Below are 18,071 nucleotides of genomic sequence, written 5' to 3'. Positions count from 1 at the left end.
TGGGAAGAGAAGAAAATACCTGGAGGGGTATTTTGGGAAGGAGAGAAGAAGCGGACGTTGGCTTTCTCTCCAACTCTCTCGTGCAGAGTACAGACGGCCCAATGATTTTTTTAAGACACTAAATAAGATTTTCAAGGTGTGCTCCAGCGATTCGCGCGAGGGAGAGATTGAAGAGGCGATTCGCGGCACACGTGCCATAAGGTCACACGAAAACGAGATCAGAACCATTCGTTAGGTAATTCCCACTATGGAAAGAGTTCAAAAAACAAAAAATTACTCCATTGATCTGATTAGGTGGGACGCACTTGTAATTAAAATATGAACGATTGGGAAACCAATGTCTTAGATTGGAGGCTAGGTCCACTAAAAAGCTTTGTAAGTTAAGCATAACCTAAGAGGCGATGTGTGGGGCCCACGGTGATACACAAAAGACTTGAAATAGTACTTGAATTGAGAAATCCTCTAACACGAACTCCAGACATCAGTCCTGAAAAACATATCAAACTCACGGAAAAATCTGCTGATAAAATCAGCGAATTGCCGGAAGTAGTTCTTCATCACATCCTCTCTTTGATGCCAATGAAATCTGCAACGAGAACAAGCATTCTGTCAAGAAGACGGAGAGATCATTGGAAATTCTTTGCATCCTACACCAAAACTATATACTTAGGCGAGGAATTTGCGAGCGTTCAAACTAATGATGAATTCACAACCACAGTCGATCGGTATATACAGCAACAAAAAGGAAACAACCATTTCGACTCTTTTTTGAGCCGGGAAATCGGAATCGGTCCGATACAGAGAAATGGATCGAATTCGCTACCATGAGCGGCGTTACGGAGCTTGATCTCAACTTCCGTCATTACTCTACTGTATACTATATCGGTTTTCTTGAGGCTTCTGTCCCCTATAAGCCCTTTAACTTGCCTCAATGCCTCTTTAGCTGCGATTCTTTAATCCATCTGAATTTGGCTCTCTGCGATTTCAACTGTCCATTGAATTTCAATGGTTTACAAGCTCTGAAAACGCTCCATCTTCGACGGGTTCATCTGAATTGCCTGCTTCTTGAGGAATCGAATTTAAGGGAGTGTTTCAGTCTGGACTACATCAAGGTTTCTGGTCCCAATCTGCGGCTTAAGAGTTTGATCGTAGTAGCTCGTGGGTCCCCTAAGATTGAGATTTCTGCTCCAAATCTCCAATCATTTGATTACTGTGGTGCTCTTTTCTATGGACCTTCATTCGCAAACTTTTCACAGTTGGTGGATGTGATTTTAAATTCAAGAGGCTATCAACACAAGGAACCAGAGCATGATTATATACAGATTTTGAAAGACCTGGCTCATGTTAAGGTTCTAACCGTATGCGACGAGCCTCTTAAGGTGTGTTTTCATCCCCTACCCATGGCTACTTGCTGGGTTACCAACGTCAGATCCGGAAAGTTCATCAGGTGGGAGCCCTTTTTTTGTACGTTGTGGCCCAAAAATCAGGTCAATCGGGATCTCATATGGCCCACCCGTTGATCTACACTGGTTGGCCAATCTTCTGAGCTCTTGCTTTCCTTTATGTATGTCTTAAAAAATTTCCTAACTGGGTCTGTTGATGGCATCGACAGACCACTCGATCCCATATATGATTTTCTGGTAGGAGAAAGTACTTTATCCAACCATTTGATCAGATCAATGATCAAAAGTCAATTTTATTTTCATTTTTACTGTAAATAGTAAGTTTAGTTTCATCGTAACTTTTTATTCTTTGAGTTTTAGGAGTCTGCCAAAAATCATGAAGTCTAGTAGGAATGATGAACGTTTATAAATAAGTTTACTATAACTTACTATTTATAGTAAGTCACGTTTTAGGGATTTTGATTCTAAAACTCCGTCCTAGGATTGAACTCATTATTTAAAGAATTGTAATTTCATTTTTATGGTGAATCAATTTATTTTTGAATTTATTAGAAATTATTTCTATTTTATCCTCGTGGATTCAAGGAAACTCCGTGATGAATCCAGAGAACTTTGTGTATTTAGAGTAGTTATCCCCGAGCAAGACGGTGATTGCACTCATCACGTCCTACTCTGCGTCACTAATCTTGGGCCTGTGGGTTGGATCTAGTCTAAAATTTGCCCCGAAAAGTAAATGGGCGGGGGCTCATGCTGCACTACATCTGGTCCATTGATGGCTCCAATGGAATGGTTTTGAAACTGATATTTGTATGTTTTTTTTTTTTTTTTCAGCAGATAGGAATGTCGTCTAAAGAGAAATATTACACATGGGAAGATTTACCGATCACCTTCGACAATCTGCAAGAGTTGCAGCTGATGCTAACATCGACTAGCAATAAATCTCTCTCCGACCTCTATGCCTTCTTTGCAAACTGTTTTTTCCTTCTTTGGAGAAACTTTTCATTCAAGTAGGTTTTCATAATCCTCCTGTTAGATTTCAATTACCACTTCTTTCAAAAGCAGCCCATGAATTCAAAGTGGCCCGACTAGTACAGGGTCGTTCATTAAGTGGTGACGAGTGGAGAGGTATGATGTATGGGCAAGGGACTTGTATGATAAAATGCATGACTGGAAAAGCAGGGACATGAGCCCTTCTTAATAAGCTGCCCTGACCTTTTGGCCTATGGCACATTCTCCATGGAGCCCGCCCGAGGAAATGCCCACACGTCACTCACCCGTGCCACTTTGGCAGCCATGGGGCTTTTGTATTCGAGAGTAGCATGCTGTCACAGACAAGACATTTTTATAAGAGGCAAGAAAACTTGTGTTGAGCTGATTAGAAATCTAAGGGGTCGTTTGGCATCATGGATTTGGGAGGATCTGAGGGGATTACAAATCCCCAGGTTGTTTGGCACCGGGGCCTTTCAAATCCAAGGGGTTTCAAATCCCCTCAATCAGGGGGTTTGAAATCCAAGGTAAGACCTTGGATTACATCTAAAATCATTCCCATAGTTGCATGTGTATCACTAGACTATTAATCTATTGGACACATAGCTCACTAATGATATCCTAAAATAATTAGATTATCAATTGCATCACTATAATTAGCTTAATACGATGATCAGCACCGTCCAAACATTGTCCATGTAAATCAACGGATAAAAATCATTTTTTGGCAAAGTATATATTTCAGCGGGCTTATTACAACCATTGTGTCAAAAATTACATAAGTTCACTAATTAGAGATATTAAAGTATATTTAGTAATTAAATTCAAACCCCCAAATATACTATGAATAACTACTTTTCTATTAAAGTTGATTCTCAATCTAGGATGCCAAACACAACAAGAGGATTTCAAATCCATGGGGTTTCAAAGCCACACTCCCAAACAAGCCCTAAGGAGCTTACAACTTTCCATTATAAATGTGGACCCCTTCCTTTTATGTAGGGTCAGGTGCCTTCTAGGCTTCTAGCTACTTTACATGAATGGTCAGAATAATACCATTCGAACGATCATCCAATAGCTATATATAAATACTTCAATGTAACCCAACTAGAAAATTCATATGTTTCTACCATTCTCTAAAATCCTCTACATTTCCACTATATACAAACCTATTTACGTGTTTAAATGGAGCTGAAATTGGCTAAGCCCGTTTAGCCTCATGTAAATGCCCTGTCCATGACAACATGCTGTTTAACAAGATTTGCTTGAACTTGTCCTGGTTTGGGACTGACACTGCGCTAAGGAATCATCCCAAGGCCAAGCCATGGGCTGCTATGCTCAGCCTTCTCCCACTGGCAGTAATTTATTTCTCTATTTTGCATTTGCTCACAGGTCCTAACAAATGAAACCCTTGATGGCTTCTATAAAAAATTAGTTGTGGAAGAGCCTTCGAATTGCATTTTCCATAATCTCAAGTCAATCAAGAAAACTGGTTTTACGGGGAGCAGAAATCAAATGCAATTGATAAAGTTTCTACTAGAGAAGGCCATTGTGCTCGATGCTCTGATATTAATTGTGCCAAAGAATTATCTGTCTCAATGGGAATTTAATAAAATCCCACCACTAGTGTCTCTCCATAATCAACTTCTGTTGCTACCAAAAGCATCATCGAACGCTCGGATTCTGTTATGTGAACCGTCACACAAAGATAGCAACTTATGGCCCACACATACTGAAGTTTACTCTTGGTCGACATCAAATTATTATTAATTGACACATGAATAGCTACCGTTCCAATGAATAATGTAATGTGTGAACCGTCCGTGCTTATTTGAAGTATGCACTTAAATTGTTAGCTTAGTTGTGGCTGTAGTTTTATCATTTGACGTCTGGAAGGTGGGCTCCACTGTGGAGATGATCTAGTGAAAAAAAAAAGGTTGGGCTTTAGCCAATTCACCATGGGGGCCGCATACATGCATCGTGGCTTGATCCGCATGATCTGTGTGCATGATATTCTTCACAGTGCAGACTGAAATGGCAGCTTATATAGCAAATGTGCTACCCGTGGGGCTAGCATGCATGTTTTATTTTGATTGTTTTTGTTAATGTGTAATGAAAGAATGCAACCATTTCTCGTGGGCTAAAATCATGGAATTAGTCAAGCTTTTACTTATCTTGTTCATTAGGGTAATTTTTTAATTAAGTGTAGAAAATTCTAAAATAGAAGAGATGTGTGCGGATAGTTAATGTAACAAATGGTAGAAATGCATACAAGAAATAACACAGGGATGAACGTGATGAGGATAACTACTCCAAATCCACGGAGCTTCTCTGGACTCCTCACAGAGACTTCTCGAATCCACGAGGAAAGAAAGCAGAAAATAGAAATAAATTCTAATAAATTCGAAATTGATTAATTAATGATTAAAAACGAGTTCACAACCCTTTAAATAGGGGTACCAAGCAATGGGAAAGAAATCAGAATCAAACTACAACTCAAACTCTTACAATCCGCGACTTACTATCAAATAGTAAACTTACCGTTTAAGGTTATGGTCGGTCACTAGCCGTCAACGGGCCTTTCTCGATCCTCTAGCTGACGTCGCGACGTTTAATCAAAAACTAATATGACTATACTATGGATTTGGATTCAACAACCGTTATTCAAGGTTTTTGGACTATTGTGGCAACTTTGCTATCCAAGTGCGATGTTATCGTAACACTAAAATCATACTATTTTAGCTCGAACATTCGGGATAGGCAAGAACTTGAAGGCCCTGATTAAGGTTTTTATCAATTCCATGCGTCAACTTTTTTCCGTCATAGTCTAGGTATAAGTCCAAAATGCTTAGGTAGACCTACGTATTGGACTACAAACAATGGGCATATATAATTTACCTTGAAAAGCTCTTGGGGCACTAGTTTTGGCAAGATTTTGTTTCTTATCCAGTCCATAGTTTATGAAATGGTTGATGGTCCTAAACACTTGGGCCCTGAAGTTCAACGGGCAGAACTTTACTCGATCCATTCTTACCGATGTCCATTACTTTGGTCCGCACTCAATTTTAGATCATAGCCCAAAATGAGTATTGGAACAAATGGACTAATGGATTGGATTAAACCATAATTACTTGAGCACAAGCTCTGCCATTGGCCACTAAGTTCGGTAGGCAAATTTGCTATCCAGTCCATGAATTAATGAAGATGGATGGAAATAAGACATCATTTGCCTAAAATCGAACGGTGAGAACTTTATCACCTTGCTTATGGTTTTATTAAAAATGTAACCATTGTATTTTAATTCTCAATTTATATGACTTTTTATAACCTATTTAAATGCTCATGCCTGATATGCGCTCCATTTCCCCAGTTCGAGCGGGGCAAATTGAAAATTAGCGGGGCCACATGAGTTTGGCCGGGTTGGTCTCCACCTAGAGCCTGAAAATTGTCAGGCATCGCATCCAGGTCCAAGTGATAAGGGAAATTGAATATGGTCAAGGAAGGGGTATTAAACATCAGGATGGAAGCCCTAGAAAAGTTTAATGGGAAGACATCATTAAAAAATTGTTAATTGTGTGTATGGGTCTCAAATTATATTGCTTTGCATCCAATCCTTCAATTTTAGACTGCATGCCAATCATGATTAGAATTCCAAATAGGACGATCAAGATGTGCATGGATAAGACGCAGTAATTTAGGTTTTACGGTGGTCTTCACTGAGCTCATGCCAATTGATCTAGGCCAGCTATTGGGCATGACCAAAGCTGTCCAGGAAAAATGATGGTCCAAGGAGATGGGGGATCAAATTCAGGCCGAGATGTCACTATTTAAAGTTGAGGGTGGGAAGTACCAATGTTCACTTAAAAATCTTAAAGGTTGTGATATTTTTTCAATTATCATCCAATCATCAATATTCTTTTTATAATATTTTCAAAATTAAAAAACCAAGATCTAGTGGGCCATCATGTGAATTTAGAAGTTTTAGGAGCGATAAGCTATGTGCATATCAAATTAGGTCTACAGTCCTTGGGAAGTGGGTGACTTCATAGCTTCATGCCTGAAAATTTGATCAGTGCCATAGATGGCATGCCAAAAAGGCTGGATCTAATTTCAGGGAAATTTAATATCAAGTGTTAGATGTGTGTCTGTATCCAACACTCATGCAGGTTAATCATGGCGGACAACTTGAGATGGGTATGTACCATCATTGAATTATTCAAATCTTTCTTTTATTCATTTCCAAATGCTGATATTCTATCATCCAATTCAACTGATAAATTTGGCACAGTCTCTTGAGGATTCCAGAAAGCTCAGGCATTTCACAAAGATCCAATGACGGTTCCCACCAATGAGTGATCATTTTCTCCAATCAGATTCTTAGGCACAATTTTACAATCCATATCATTTTCGATCCTTAACCACGACTTGAATTCAAGCAAAATTCAAATAACAATAAACTAAACATAGGACAATCCAATTTTGATATGGACCAATCGGATGTGGAAAGCACATAAAATTAAATACAACGTCCAAAGCTACTTCAAGATGGCCTATGAGTAGAAATTACGAAATTCAAAGGGTGACACTAATGGCAGAAAACTCTTAGGGAATGTAAACTCATTTATTATATCTCATCCAACTTTATGCTTTGTGCAATTTTATTGTTTTTGGATATTTGAAGGTTAATATTGAAAATTCTTATGCCAAAGAAGTTTCCACGGGAACTCCTAAATTTCATATTTCACTCCTTGCATTAAGAGTTGATCGCAACTCTCATTTCATTCATCTCTAAACAAGTACAAATCCAATGATGGATAGTGGATTCTCAAAACAACCAAACTAAAATCTTTGCATACACGTTACCAGAAAGGCCTCAAGTGATCCCTCGAGATGTGTACTTAGGGAACGATTCGAGAGTAATATCATGGTAGACCAACTTCGGTAACTCTGTGACGTCATCCAACATTTATGTAATGATATCCAACTCTTCAAGTCCATTTACAAAATGGCTCGAGTAAATACTACAAAACAATTTTCAAATGACCACACAATTTGGCAAAGAATGTCATTCAACGGTGATACCTTAAATCACATTTCTTCGGGGGTACAAAGTTTTGGATCAACTTATATTTCTGTAGTTCTCCACTCAACAATGATGATATGATCATTTCTCACACAGTTTGTGACAATAAAATCCTTGGGCAGAAACTTTCAACGGGAAACTCCATATCCCCATGTTTCAGACTGGTTGATACACTGATTTGAATAGCATTAACTTCAATCATACCAACTTAAACCTTAGAGGTACAATAATTTTGTATGATCGTCTGTGGAAACCAATAATTAAAGATGGCCAAAAGTTACGTCGTACGAGCTAAGATGAATGAGTAAATACCTAAATCAAAACCCGAACACGAGCAGGAAAAATCAAAATGGATGCTAATGCCTTGCAAAAATCTCGAGCTACAGAAGCTTATATTGAAATCAAAGCTTTACTATTGGTCATTCACCATGTATTGCATGAAAACACCGAAAAGACCTCAGAATGACACAAAACTCCTTTTTAAAAAAATGGCCTAGAATGCTTTCAACAAGAGTGGCAATGATGCAACTCATGACAAATCAACCGTGGTGGTCCATTTGGATATTTGAATATGCAATTTTCAGATATCTAATAGTCAAAAAACTATGGATAGTGGATGACTCACATACATCCTCATGTGACCCCACTTAGTCTTACTCGGCAGGAACTTACTCAGAAGCCTTCACATGAGATCTCGTAGCATTTGAAACTGGTGTGATGGGAAGATCCTTAGCAGTAACTTAAACATTCTCAGCCAAATGAGTATTTTATGCTCTAGTGAGTCCTTATTGGTACATTCATCCGCTCTAGCTGCCAATTCAAAATAAAAGACCAGCAAAAAGACAAACTATCTATTTTCACCTAATACGCACCACAGCCAAGAGCTAGGAAACAATGCAATCAAAAACAGATTGAAAATCTTGGGTGGTCTACAAAAGTATTTGAAGTAAGCTTTATATTTTAAGTTTTTCTCAAAACTACATAACATTGTAATGACTATAGATGACTTCATGACAACCCCAGTATTGATCCGAATCTGGCCCGAAACATCCTTGGATTGCTGATGCATTTTCAAGGTTGAAAATCTATTCATCCCCATGTTTTTTGAGTTGTGAATAAGATCCACCTTTTGATCTTTGAAATAACCTGCATTCATTTTTGATTGAATCATCTCTTGAAATTAGAAGTTTAAAAAGAAATGGATCGTCATATACTCACATCACATTCAAGGCATAGGCCAACAGTAGGAACGAAAGATGAAGGCTAGAGTTGTCCTAAAAGTCAAACGTGGACCCTTCTATGAGTCTCTCAATAAAGATACCAAGTAAACATCTCATGGCCTGAGATGGGCCTTCACCGCCACCGACGTAACTTATACATTCTCATTGAATGCATAAGCTTGATGCTTATTTATTGAAACATATCACAGTTATTTTGGAGATGCCGGATAGAATGAACATCAACCAATAATTGACCATTTTTAAATCAAATTCACATCATTGCTACTTTTGTACTTGAAGTCTTGCAATGTCTTTAACAGGTTCTCCAAAAAATAGGACTCAACCCCTATTCAGCAAACCACACACAAAGTAAGCTTAGATTGTCACATCTACTAAGGCTATCACTCCAAAAAGATTCTCATACCTATACTTTCTTGGTGGTTCCATCTATGTGGATCATAATCCATTTGAATGTAGAGTGTTTCAATTCATATGAATTTTATCAACATAATTTTGAACTGGGGTGATGAATACGTCCTCATGTAATTGGCATTTTTTATAACTAATTGCTAAGCATCAATTGGTTATTTTGTGATAGGCTTAGGTTTTATGCAAGGATGTTGACATTAACAATGCTTTAGCTCAAATAAAATGCGGAATACAAATAATTTTTATACAGACAGAGGATCGTCTTTCACACAAGTTATGTTATGAACATGAAACTTAAAAGAGAAAAGAAAAGCATTCGTCATATATACCTATTACAGTGCACTCCTTTGTGCCAACATTGTATATCTAACTAAAATAATGAATTGATCTCAAGCTTGTTAAGTGATAGTCCATCTATAAGAACCTTTATATATGTTTAGAAATTAGAGTTTCCCCAGGATATAGGCTACAAGGTAACTTTGTGGAATGACAGTGGGATGTCCCAGTATAGATGGACTTTCATCCGGGAGCCAAAATGCATTGAAGGTAATTTAGATGTCTCTGTAAAATCTCACAGATATAGAGGTCCTCTTTACGTGCATATGTTCATATGAAAGCATCTTTATCCACATGCAAAGAAGCATGTGTGGAGCACACAACACCATTTGTGAACATTGTTATCAACTATCCCATCTCAAACTTTTAATGATACTCCCATTCTAGTCTTGCATCAACTATATAAAAAAGAAGTTTACTCCAAGAAAATAGTTGATCTACAATCTCAGATGCCAGTATAAGATTGCAAAGTTACTCATCGAGCAAATATGATTTGAATGATGTTTTTAGCATGTCCCTTAAAATCATGTCATGATTTTTTGGTCCACTTTCTGATATGGAATCATATAAAAGGATTCCAATGCAAATTGTACGAGCATGCTAGCAAAACCTTTGTAATGCTTCAACCGCGATCGCGTACTTAATCATGACACCTACCCAAGTACTAGCATGAGCATCATTCATTATAAGAAGAATACTCAAAGGTTTGTAACATCAGAGAGACTGTTTTGGCAATGGTGATATAGATATATCATATATCAAAAGTAATAATAGCTATATTTACCTTTCAATAAATCTTAAATTCCTAATCATGAATTGGTCTCCATCTTTGTGAACCATTGTAAGTCCATTGAAAGATGTTAAAAACTAAGCATTGCAAGTGTTCCCTTACAAATCAGCTGGCAAATAGTAAGAACTCTTAACCCTAAGTATCACATGACATTATGTCATTATCAAGTTGATTGTTATGAAGTTTCAATCTTACGTGAAAGGTTGGCATTTGATCGAGATAAGAATTCATTCATAGCATATACCTTTATAAAGATTTATTCCAAAATTGGCGTGCCATCAATTTAGTGAGACCCACTTTGCTTAAGACTTCATAGACAGGTTCAAAATCAAAGATCCTCGAAGCCATCAAGTTTTCTCTTGAATCTCTTGACCCAATAAAGCTGTAAGGAACTTATAAATAAGAACGGATCTTAGATAAATTATTAGGTTCCATTTTGATAAGGCTCCCAGGCTCTTTTGCAGAAGTTGAGCATTAGGGCGATGAGGTCAATATCTCGAACTCTAGAAATTCTTTTCACAGAACCAGAAACTTCCTGCGTTTCCAACCCTGTTTTGGAATTACCTAAGATTATTGAGAATGCATTTGATACTTTAAAGACTGAAAGTACAGGTCATGTGGATCTTCCGAAAGTTGTACATGCAAAGATCCGTTTTGAAGCTTCTTACCAACTAAAGCTGGAGGAATTACTATGATAATGAATCCCATCACCGGAAGCAACTTAGTGAGACTATTGTTAGCCAGTGAATTTTTCCCACATTTTTTTGAAACATCAATGCTCCAAGGAGCTTTAGTGACGGCAATGTAATTGGAATGCCCCCAGTTAAAAGATTGACTATTTCCGAGCTGGACTCAAATCATGGATATCTGAAGACTTGTTTTGGTAATGCACCTTAAATATTATTCCTAGGATAGATTTGAGTACTTTTGCATTCAAGGTTCAGGTACTGCTCCGAATCTGTTTCCAGACAATGCGTAAAGTATAGGTATTGAGGCTCTAGAAAGAATTTGCCGAAATTGATTTCTTGAAAGAAAGTTCCCATCCTTTTAACTCAAAACTCTAACAGATGACCGTACAATTTCTCCTAGCCAGCATGGAATTACCCAAAATTTAATTCAGAAGGGATACTTCCAAATAATCCGGTTCTATCCAACATAAAGAATGTTCAGCTTGATTAATAGATATATAATGAGTCTGGAATACCACTTGTTTTCTATAGCTTATATCCAGCGTCTATATGAATTGGCAATTAGAATCCAAAACTTGAAGTATGCTTCCCATTCCATTTTCCCCCATAACCTAGTAAGGAAACCCTAGGTGAAATTTTACTAAGGAAGACGAAAATTTGCCGATAAGTCATTATACACCAGAAGCTGGATTAAGTGACACAGGATATGGTACCTGTAACAAGTTATCTCCATGAGCAACAGTGTTGAATTACAAGATAGCAATGTTAGGTGGGAGTTTCCAAATATCCTGTTCCTCCCTCCAAAAATAGTATGTAGATGAAAGATTAGCAATAGCTGGGGAATCACCATGAAGTATATTTTGCTTATAAAAAAGTTTAAGCTAACTGCAATTGGTCAAGTTCATCTGGAACCCACTCCTAGACTTTCCATTGAGCATGTACTCAAAAAGATAGAGAGACCTTGAAAGGTTTCCAAAAGTCAGGGCAGCAATCCGTTAAATACTTTCATCAAGTCGATAAGTCCTGAGTCTCAAAGAAGCATTCGTATGAACTCCCGTAGCGTTCCTGATGAGAAGGTTGGAGCTTTGACGGCGATAAGAGTTTCTGGAATTCTCAGGAAGAGTATACCAGTATATAGCCAGCGAAAACTGCTTCCCTGCCAATCCAACCATGAAGAGAGAAATTGTTGCTTGGTGAAAGATCTCTGAGAAGTCAGGTTTGCTATAAGGAGAAGGGCCACAAGTTCTGGCCAGTTAAGGTCAAGGCAGAAGACCTTTGGGATCTGGCCCCATTGACTTTCTTCCATGATGAAATTATTTGCCTCAAGATTGCAGAATCTGCAAAATTAGTGCCAATGTTTAAGAGGATGATTGTCGCTCAGTTGGAATCTTCCCTGTGAGTCGATTTCCGGAAAGACGAAGGACTAGTTGGACATGGAAAGCAAATTTGCTAATTGGTCTCCAGTGAATTCGAATCAGGAAGACTAATATACCGAAGCGGAACATCTGCCTTTTCTGAGACCGGCTCATTGTTGCTTGCCAGCAATAGGTCCTCAGAAATTTTGAAGGGCAGATAGGCCCGACCAATTTAGATAGTTCAAAAGCGTGACAGGACCTCCCAGGTCCACCTGTGACATCCTTGCCCACTGACAAGTGTTTGCGTTGGCAAGATCCATGGATTGAGGGTTCGCATCTTATAGATGTAAACTAAATGCGGATGATTTTTGATCGCTGTGAAAGGAATGTTCCAGTCCAACCCGTTTGGAAATCCACGGTGAGAGAAATCTGTTCCGTAGCCTTTAAAACTTTTGGATATTGAGCTAAACATGAGTAAATTCTAAATTAGGCCAAACAAATAAAGCAGTGATCTTCCAAAAGCTTTTTCACGTACCGTTGCTTCATTTTTTTGATGGCGCCACTTAACTAGTTTAATATAATTTTTTTGGCTCGGCCAAATTCAGATGATCATAATGTGAAGAGACTGGTAAGCACTCGTAAGCTAGGCCCAACATTTTAAACTTTTTATTTCTGGTCAAAAAGTATAAGAAGATTGCAAGGAAAAATTCTACAATACGCTTTTTTCCTAATACAATGTGAAAGCCCCCTTTTTCCATGATAAATGGGTTAATTAGCTTAACATTGTTGACTAGGGTGTCTGTAGATGGCCATGGAGGTCTGCAAGGGAACTTTGGTACCCCCCCTTTTTTTTTTGTAGATATTTAGAATATCTTTTCCTTTCTTTTTTCTTTTGCCTATTCAGAATTCATTTTTTTCTGTGGCGTGGTCCACTTAAGCTTTTACTATTCCTTATTTTTTGGCTCGTACCATAAATTCATATGGCATAATGGATGAACGGCGTGGATAAGCAACATACATCATAGTAGGACGCACAAACATTTTACAAACTTTTTGATTTCTGCGTCCAAAAAGTAAGCTATCAAAAAGATTGCTTGAGGAAATAATTTTTTAGCAGATTTCCGCGTCAAAAAAGTAAGCGGTCAAAAAGAATGCGTGAGGAAATAATTATTTAGCATTAATACTGTGTTTACCATTGACTTGCAAATGGGATTAAAAAAACATAATTATTATATATGGCAAAGATTTTTCCTGTCACCGTTGGATAAGCTTAATTTCATGCTATATTCAACCATCATTTGAAATCATTGAGAATAACACGTATGTGTTGTATCCAAACCGTTCATCTATTTTGTAAACTCGTTTTATGCAATAAGCCTAAAAATGAGGCGGATCCAAAACTTATGTGGCCCCAAGGAAGTTTTCAACAGTAGATATTCAATCCCTGCTGCTTTCTATGGTGGAGTCCACTTGAGCTTTAGATCTACTTCATTTTTTGACCCATGCTCTAAAATGATCTCAAAAAATGGGTGGACAGTGTGGATATAGCCCACACATCATGGTGGGACCTACACAACTTGCTAACATTGAGTGTAATTGGCACGGATCCATTGCAATTCCATCTAACCAAACGCCGGAAAGCTTAACCCCTGGTAGCGTGGTGTGTGTGTGTGTGTGTGTGTATTAATGGACTTTAAGTGATCCTTCCGTGATTTTCCATATGCCTGGCATTGCAATGGGTTATAAGCATAAAAAAAGAAAGAATTTAGAAGCAAATTTGTCATTTTGGAACATTAAGGGCACAATTCCATCATTTGGTCTTGGTTAAGGGGTAAGAGGCGGTTGTTTCTCCTTATTTCCAAACTTACGTGTTATATTTTAAATGTTACAAAACAAATACCCTTTTTTCTAGATTTTTATGTTGCTTGGAAGGTATTTAATAAAATACCTGAAAAAAATTTGTTGTTGTTTTACAAACAGTTAGATTTTGAAGGTGCAGTCTAAATGTTTGCGGAAATGCCACACAGGCAAACTTGGCTCGAACTCGGCTTGAATTGGCCCGAGCTGCTGACTGAACCGAGCCGAGCTAGCTAGTCAAGCTCGAGGACCAAGCTGAGCCAAGTTTGAACTGAGGTCAGCTAGTGGCCGAGTTGACTCAAGCTGAGGCAAGCTCGACTCGGTTCGGCTCAATGTACACCCTTATGTTTGAGGGACGAGAGATCCAGGTAAATTTTAAAAAAGAGAAATACATATATCCAAATACTCCAACTGAACAACTTTTGACCCCAAAGTATCTAAATAGGCAAATACATCCATCTCAACCGTAGAAGATTGAGAATTACGACCACTCGCAAATTGTTTAATATGTTCAAACACCAGACAAAAAAGAAAATAATTACAATCAACCTTGAGGAGCAACTCCATGGCCACCTTTCCACCACAAGGACCATCATGGTGAGGCTCACAGACCTCAGTGATATCACTTCATAGGCACACATGCATGTACAATTAATGTGCCACACATGTGACAACATATTGCAAAATATAATCCATCCATTGGGCAAATTTGACCTTGTGCATGTTTTCTAAAAAGAAGATATGTTAGAAATTCATTCTATCCATCTGTTAAGTTTTTATACATCAGGTTAGGATATGAGCCAAAAAATGAAGCATATCCAAAACTTTAAGCAGGGCGCCCTGCATGACAGGAAATAGTGGGCGAGGAAATGTTACGTTGAAACCTTCTTGGGCTCCACCATGATGTTTTTATGCCATCCATACTGTTCATGAGATCATCCCTACTCGGATGAACTGAAAGCATAAAAATGTTAGTATAATTGTAAACTTCCGTGGCCCTACCAATGAGAACTTTCAATCCTTATTGATTCATGTAGCTGCAGCCCATTTGAATTTTGAATCTATCTCATTTTTTGTCTCATGTCTTAACATAGTCTTAAAAAACAGATGGACGGGGTGAATTTCTAACAAACATCACAGTGGGCCCACCTTGTTCTCAAGCGGATTGCCCGTTACCTAGGCATGCATATTCCAATGCCTGAAGCTATATGGGACTCACAAAGATGTTCATGACAAATCCACTCCATCCATCTATTGTTCAAGATCACAATAGATCAAGCTTCTAAAATTAAAACAGATCAAAAACTCATATAGGCTATACCATAGGAAACAATGGGGATTGAATGCCGAGGGGTGGTAGAAGTGTTGAATCGGGATGATATTTGTGCCTAGAGTTGATCTGAGTGGTAAAAGCCTTATGAATGGTTTGAATAGCATAAAAACATCATAGTCAACTCCAAGAAGGTTTTACTTGTGGATGTTTCTATTTCCATGTTTCGTTAGGATGTAACTTGATTGATTGCGATTACAATGGACCCTCGATATAGTGGTCATTTTATGTATTGGACTAAATGGAATGTTATTATGGTCTAAATCTGGAAAAGATGTAATGGTGTTCTTGATTATGTGCATTTTTATGTATAGGAGCTGTCACTCGTGGTTTCTGGTGGAGGGTTATCATGGTATGTATGGATGCTGTAGCACGTGCCCTTAATCGTGATATCATTTCACTAGCTCCCAAACCATCAACTATTGAAACGCGTAGGGAATTTGACTACTCACAGTGTCAGTGGCTAATCCGTGTCCCACTCGTATGATACAAACAAACGGTTAGAGAAGTTGACCATGATTTTACCATGTGCTATTATTGTAGACCTCTCCTTCTAGTGTCACTCATGGAGTTGGCGCCTGCTCAAAAAACGTTTCATGATTTCGAGATTACATTCCCAATGTAAACCCGAGGCTGGCGACCTCACCATGGAGCATGTATGACCTGCAACCTGCCGATGAAGGTCATCCCACCATGAAAGGATGCTCAAAATCAGGTTGATCCAACCATCATGTGGATTTGAAGGCAGGTGGATTGCCCGCGATTGCTGACGACCCCATGAACTTTTCAGCAGTGGGGCCCACCATGTGTTAGTGAGCAACCTATTGTTTCTCGATTTCACAATTCGGTCACGTGGTTGATACGGGTGTGCCAAAATTAAATGCGCAGTTCAATTCAAACCAAACGATTATGACCCAATGACCAAGATAGGTAGATGTGTCGGAATGGATTGTATGTGACCGATATCGAATAAGATTGGTTTAATTGTTGGGTTTGAATCGCCACATATCTCAAGAGGTTGGCCCTTGAGCTTGATTGGCAGATTGATTCCTTGTAAGGAGCATTGTGCAAAGATGAACTAAAAACAAAGCCATTGAAGAGCTTTGTGCATTGTTTTGTAGAAAAACAACTTGTATAAGATTGATGCAAGCAAAGCAAAATTACAACCGAAAAAAAAAAAAGAGAGCCAAATCAAAATTTAAAAGTTTAAAGAGAAAAACAAGATATGAGATACAAACATTTACATGATTTGGCCTTTCAGCTACATCCACGGAACCACAATATAGAGATTTCTTCCACTAAAACAAGAGACCAAGGGCATCAAGCTTACCTCCTATTCTTTCAGTGTATAACGAATCTCTCACTAAAGAATTTCAGCAGATAAAAGAATGTCACTCTCCCCACATATATTCCCCCTCTATTGACAACACACCTGGAGAGAGAGCCCTAGCTTCCGGCCTACAAAAATAGGATTCACATGCACACAGAAAGGGGTGGAGAGGCATGTCATTTTAGGAAACCCTCACATGCTTTCAAGCGTATGAATCCCCACCACATCAACCTTCTGCAGTGTTAGAAGAAAACCAAAATAGACCCATATGAGGAGGCAATGCATCAACCCAGTCTTCAATAAAAAGACCTGTTGCCCTTGTTGCTGTTAGACAACAGGCCAAGCCCTCAAAATTAATGTTGAAGCTTCCATGTCCCATCGATAGATGATTCATGGGGCTGTAAGAGATTAATGGATTAAAAGGAATTACATACAGAAGAAGGTTGGCTGACTGTTGTTCTCATACACAAGGGCATGTTCGACAAGAATCAAGGCCTGATCTCTGGGCAGAGTTACATTGGAGCCCACCTGACGCATGGCTCAGCCAATGTAAAGCATTATTGGCATGCAGACTCAGCAAAATTATCCCTGCAATTTTGATACCATCTCCAATACAAATTCACATATAAAGGCAACAATAATATAATCAATTTGTTGAAGAGATGGTAATTCCAAATATCTCATCTTCATACTATGCTTAGGTAGAGCACGTGTACGGGATTTGGGACTTCATAATATGTTCCCCCAACAAACATGCTGCTCCCAAAAGATCAGAACCACCCACTGATTAGGTAAGCAATGCATGCAGCTTGAATGTAGACCATTGAAAATCATTTTTCTAACCAACAGTTTCTTTGCAAGTTGGGACCATGTGATAAATATCACACGCTGTGTTCGCGCTAAGGAATATTCACATGGGGGCCGTCCTATATCCTGCACACATTCTCCACATTTGTACATGTGGTGCATTTCGCTTGAAGATGAGGCATCCCAAATTAGCATATACATCATTGTGCAATTGTCCACCATGCAACTAGTGCAGGGGACAAAGGTTAGATATGACAATCATGGTTACAAAAGGAACCTTAATGGTTGGTAGTTTTAGTTACAGAAGGAACCTTAATGGTTAATAGTTTTGGAGTTCTCAAGACTAATATGAAGACAGATGAGCCCTAATAAGAGACATGGATTTCAGCTTTTGGGGATGCTCTTGGGAAAGACAGCAACCTCTCGGTAAGATTGAGCAGGAACTCCGGCTGGCC

General features: G+C 38.5%; 1 protein-coding gene across 1 annotated transcript; it reads left to right on the top strand.

The window, feature by feature from the left end:
• The first annotated feature begins 824 nt into the window (after window positions 1–824).
• On the top strand, window positions 825–4,561 carry LOC131258300 (F-box/FBD/LRR-repeat protein At1g13570-like). The gene is made up of 3 exons (XM_058259570.1): window positions 825–1,379; window positions 2,235–2,410; window positions 3,783–4,561. The coding sequence occupies exons 1-3, from the start codon at window positions 825–827 to the stop codon at window positions 3,787–3,789; spliced, it is 738 nt and encodes a 245-aa protein (XP_058115553.1). The 3' UTR covers window positions 3,790–4,561.
• Window positions 4,562–18,071: the final 13,510 nt, after the last annotated feature.

The sequence above is a fragment of the Magnolia sinica genome, chromosome 1, assembly GCF_029962835.1.
Source record: "Magnolia sinica isolate HGM2019 chromosome 1, MsV1, whole genome shotgun sequence".
NCBI classification, from domain to species: Eukaryota; Viridiplantae; Streptophyta; class Magnoliopsida; order Magnoliales; family Magnoliaceae; genus Magnolia; species Magnolia sinica.
The sequence above is the reverse complement of the archived record's forward strand: the minus strand, read 5'-3'. Positions and strand labels throughout refer to the sequence as shown.

Coding starts and splice junctions, on each gene's coding strand:
- LOC131258300 (XM_058259570.1), top strand. CDS start 825: ATGAGCGGCGTTACGGAGCTTGATCTCAACTTCCGTCATTACTCTACT. Junction 1,380..2,234: donor TATGCGACGAGCCTCTTAAG/GTGTGTTTTCAT, acceptor TTTTTTTTTCAG/CAGATAGGAATGTCGTCTAA.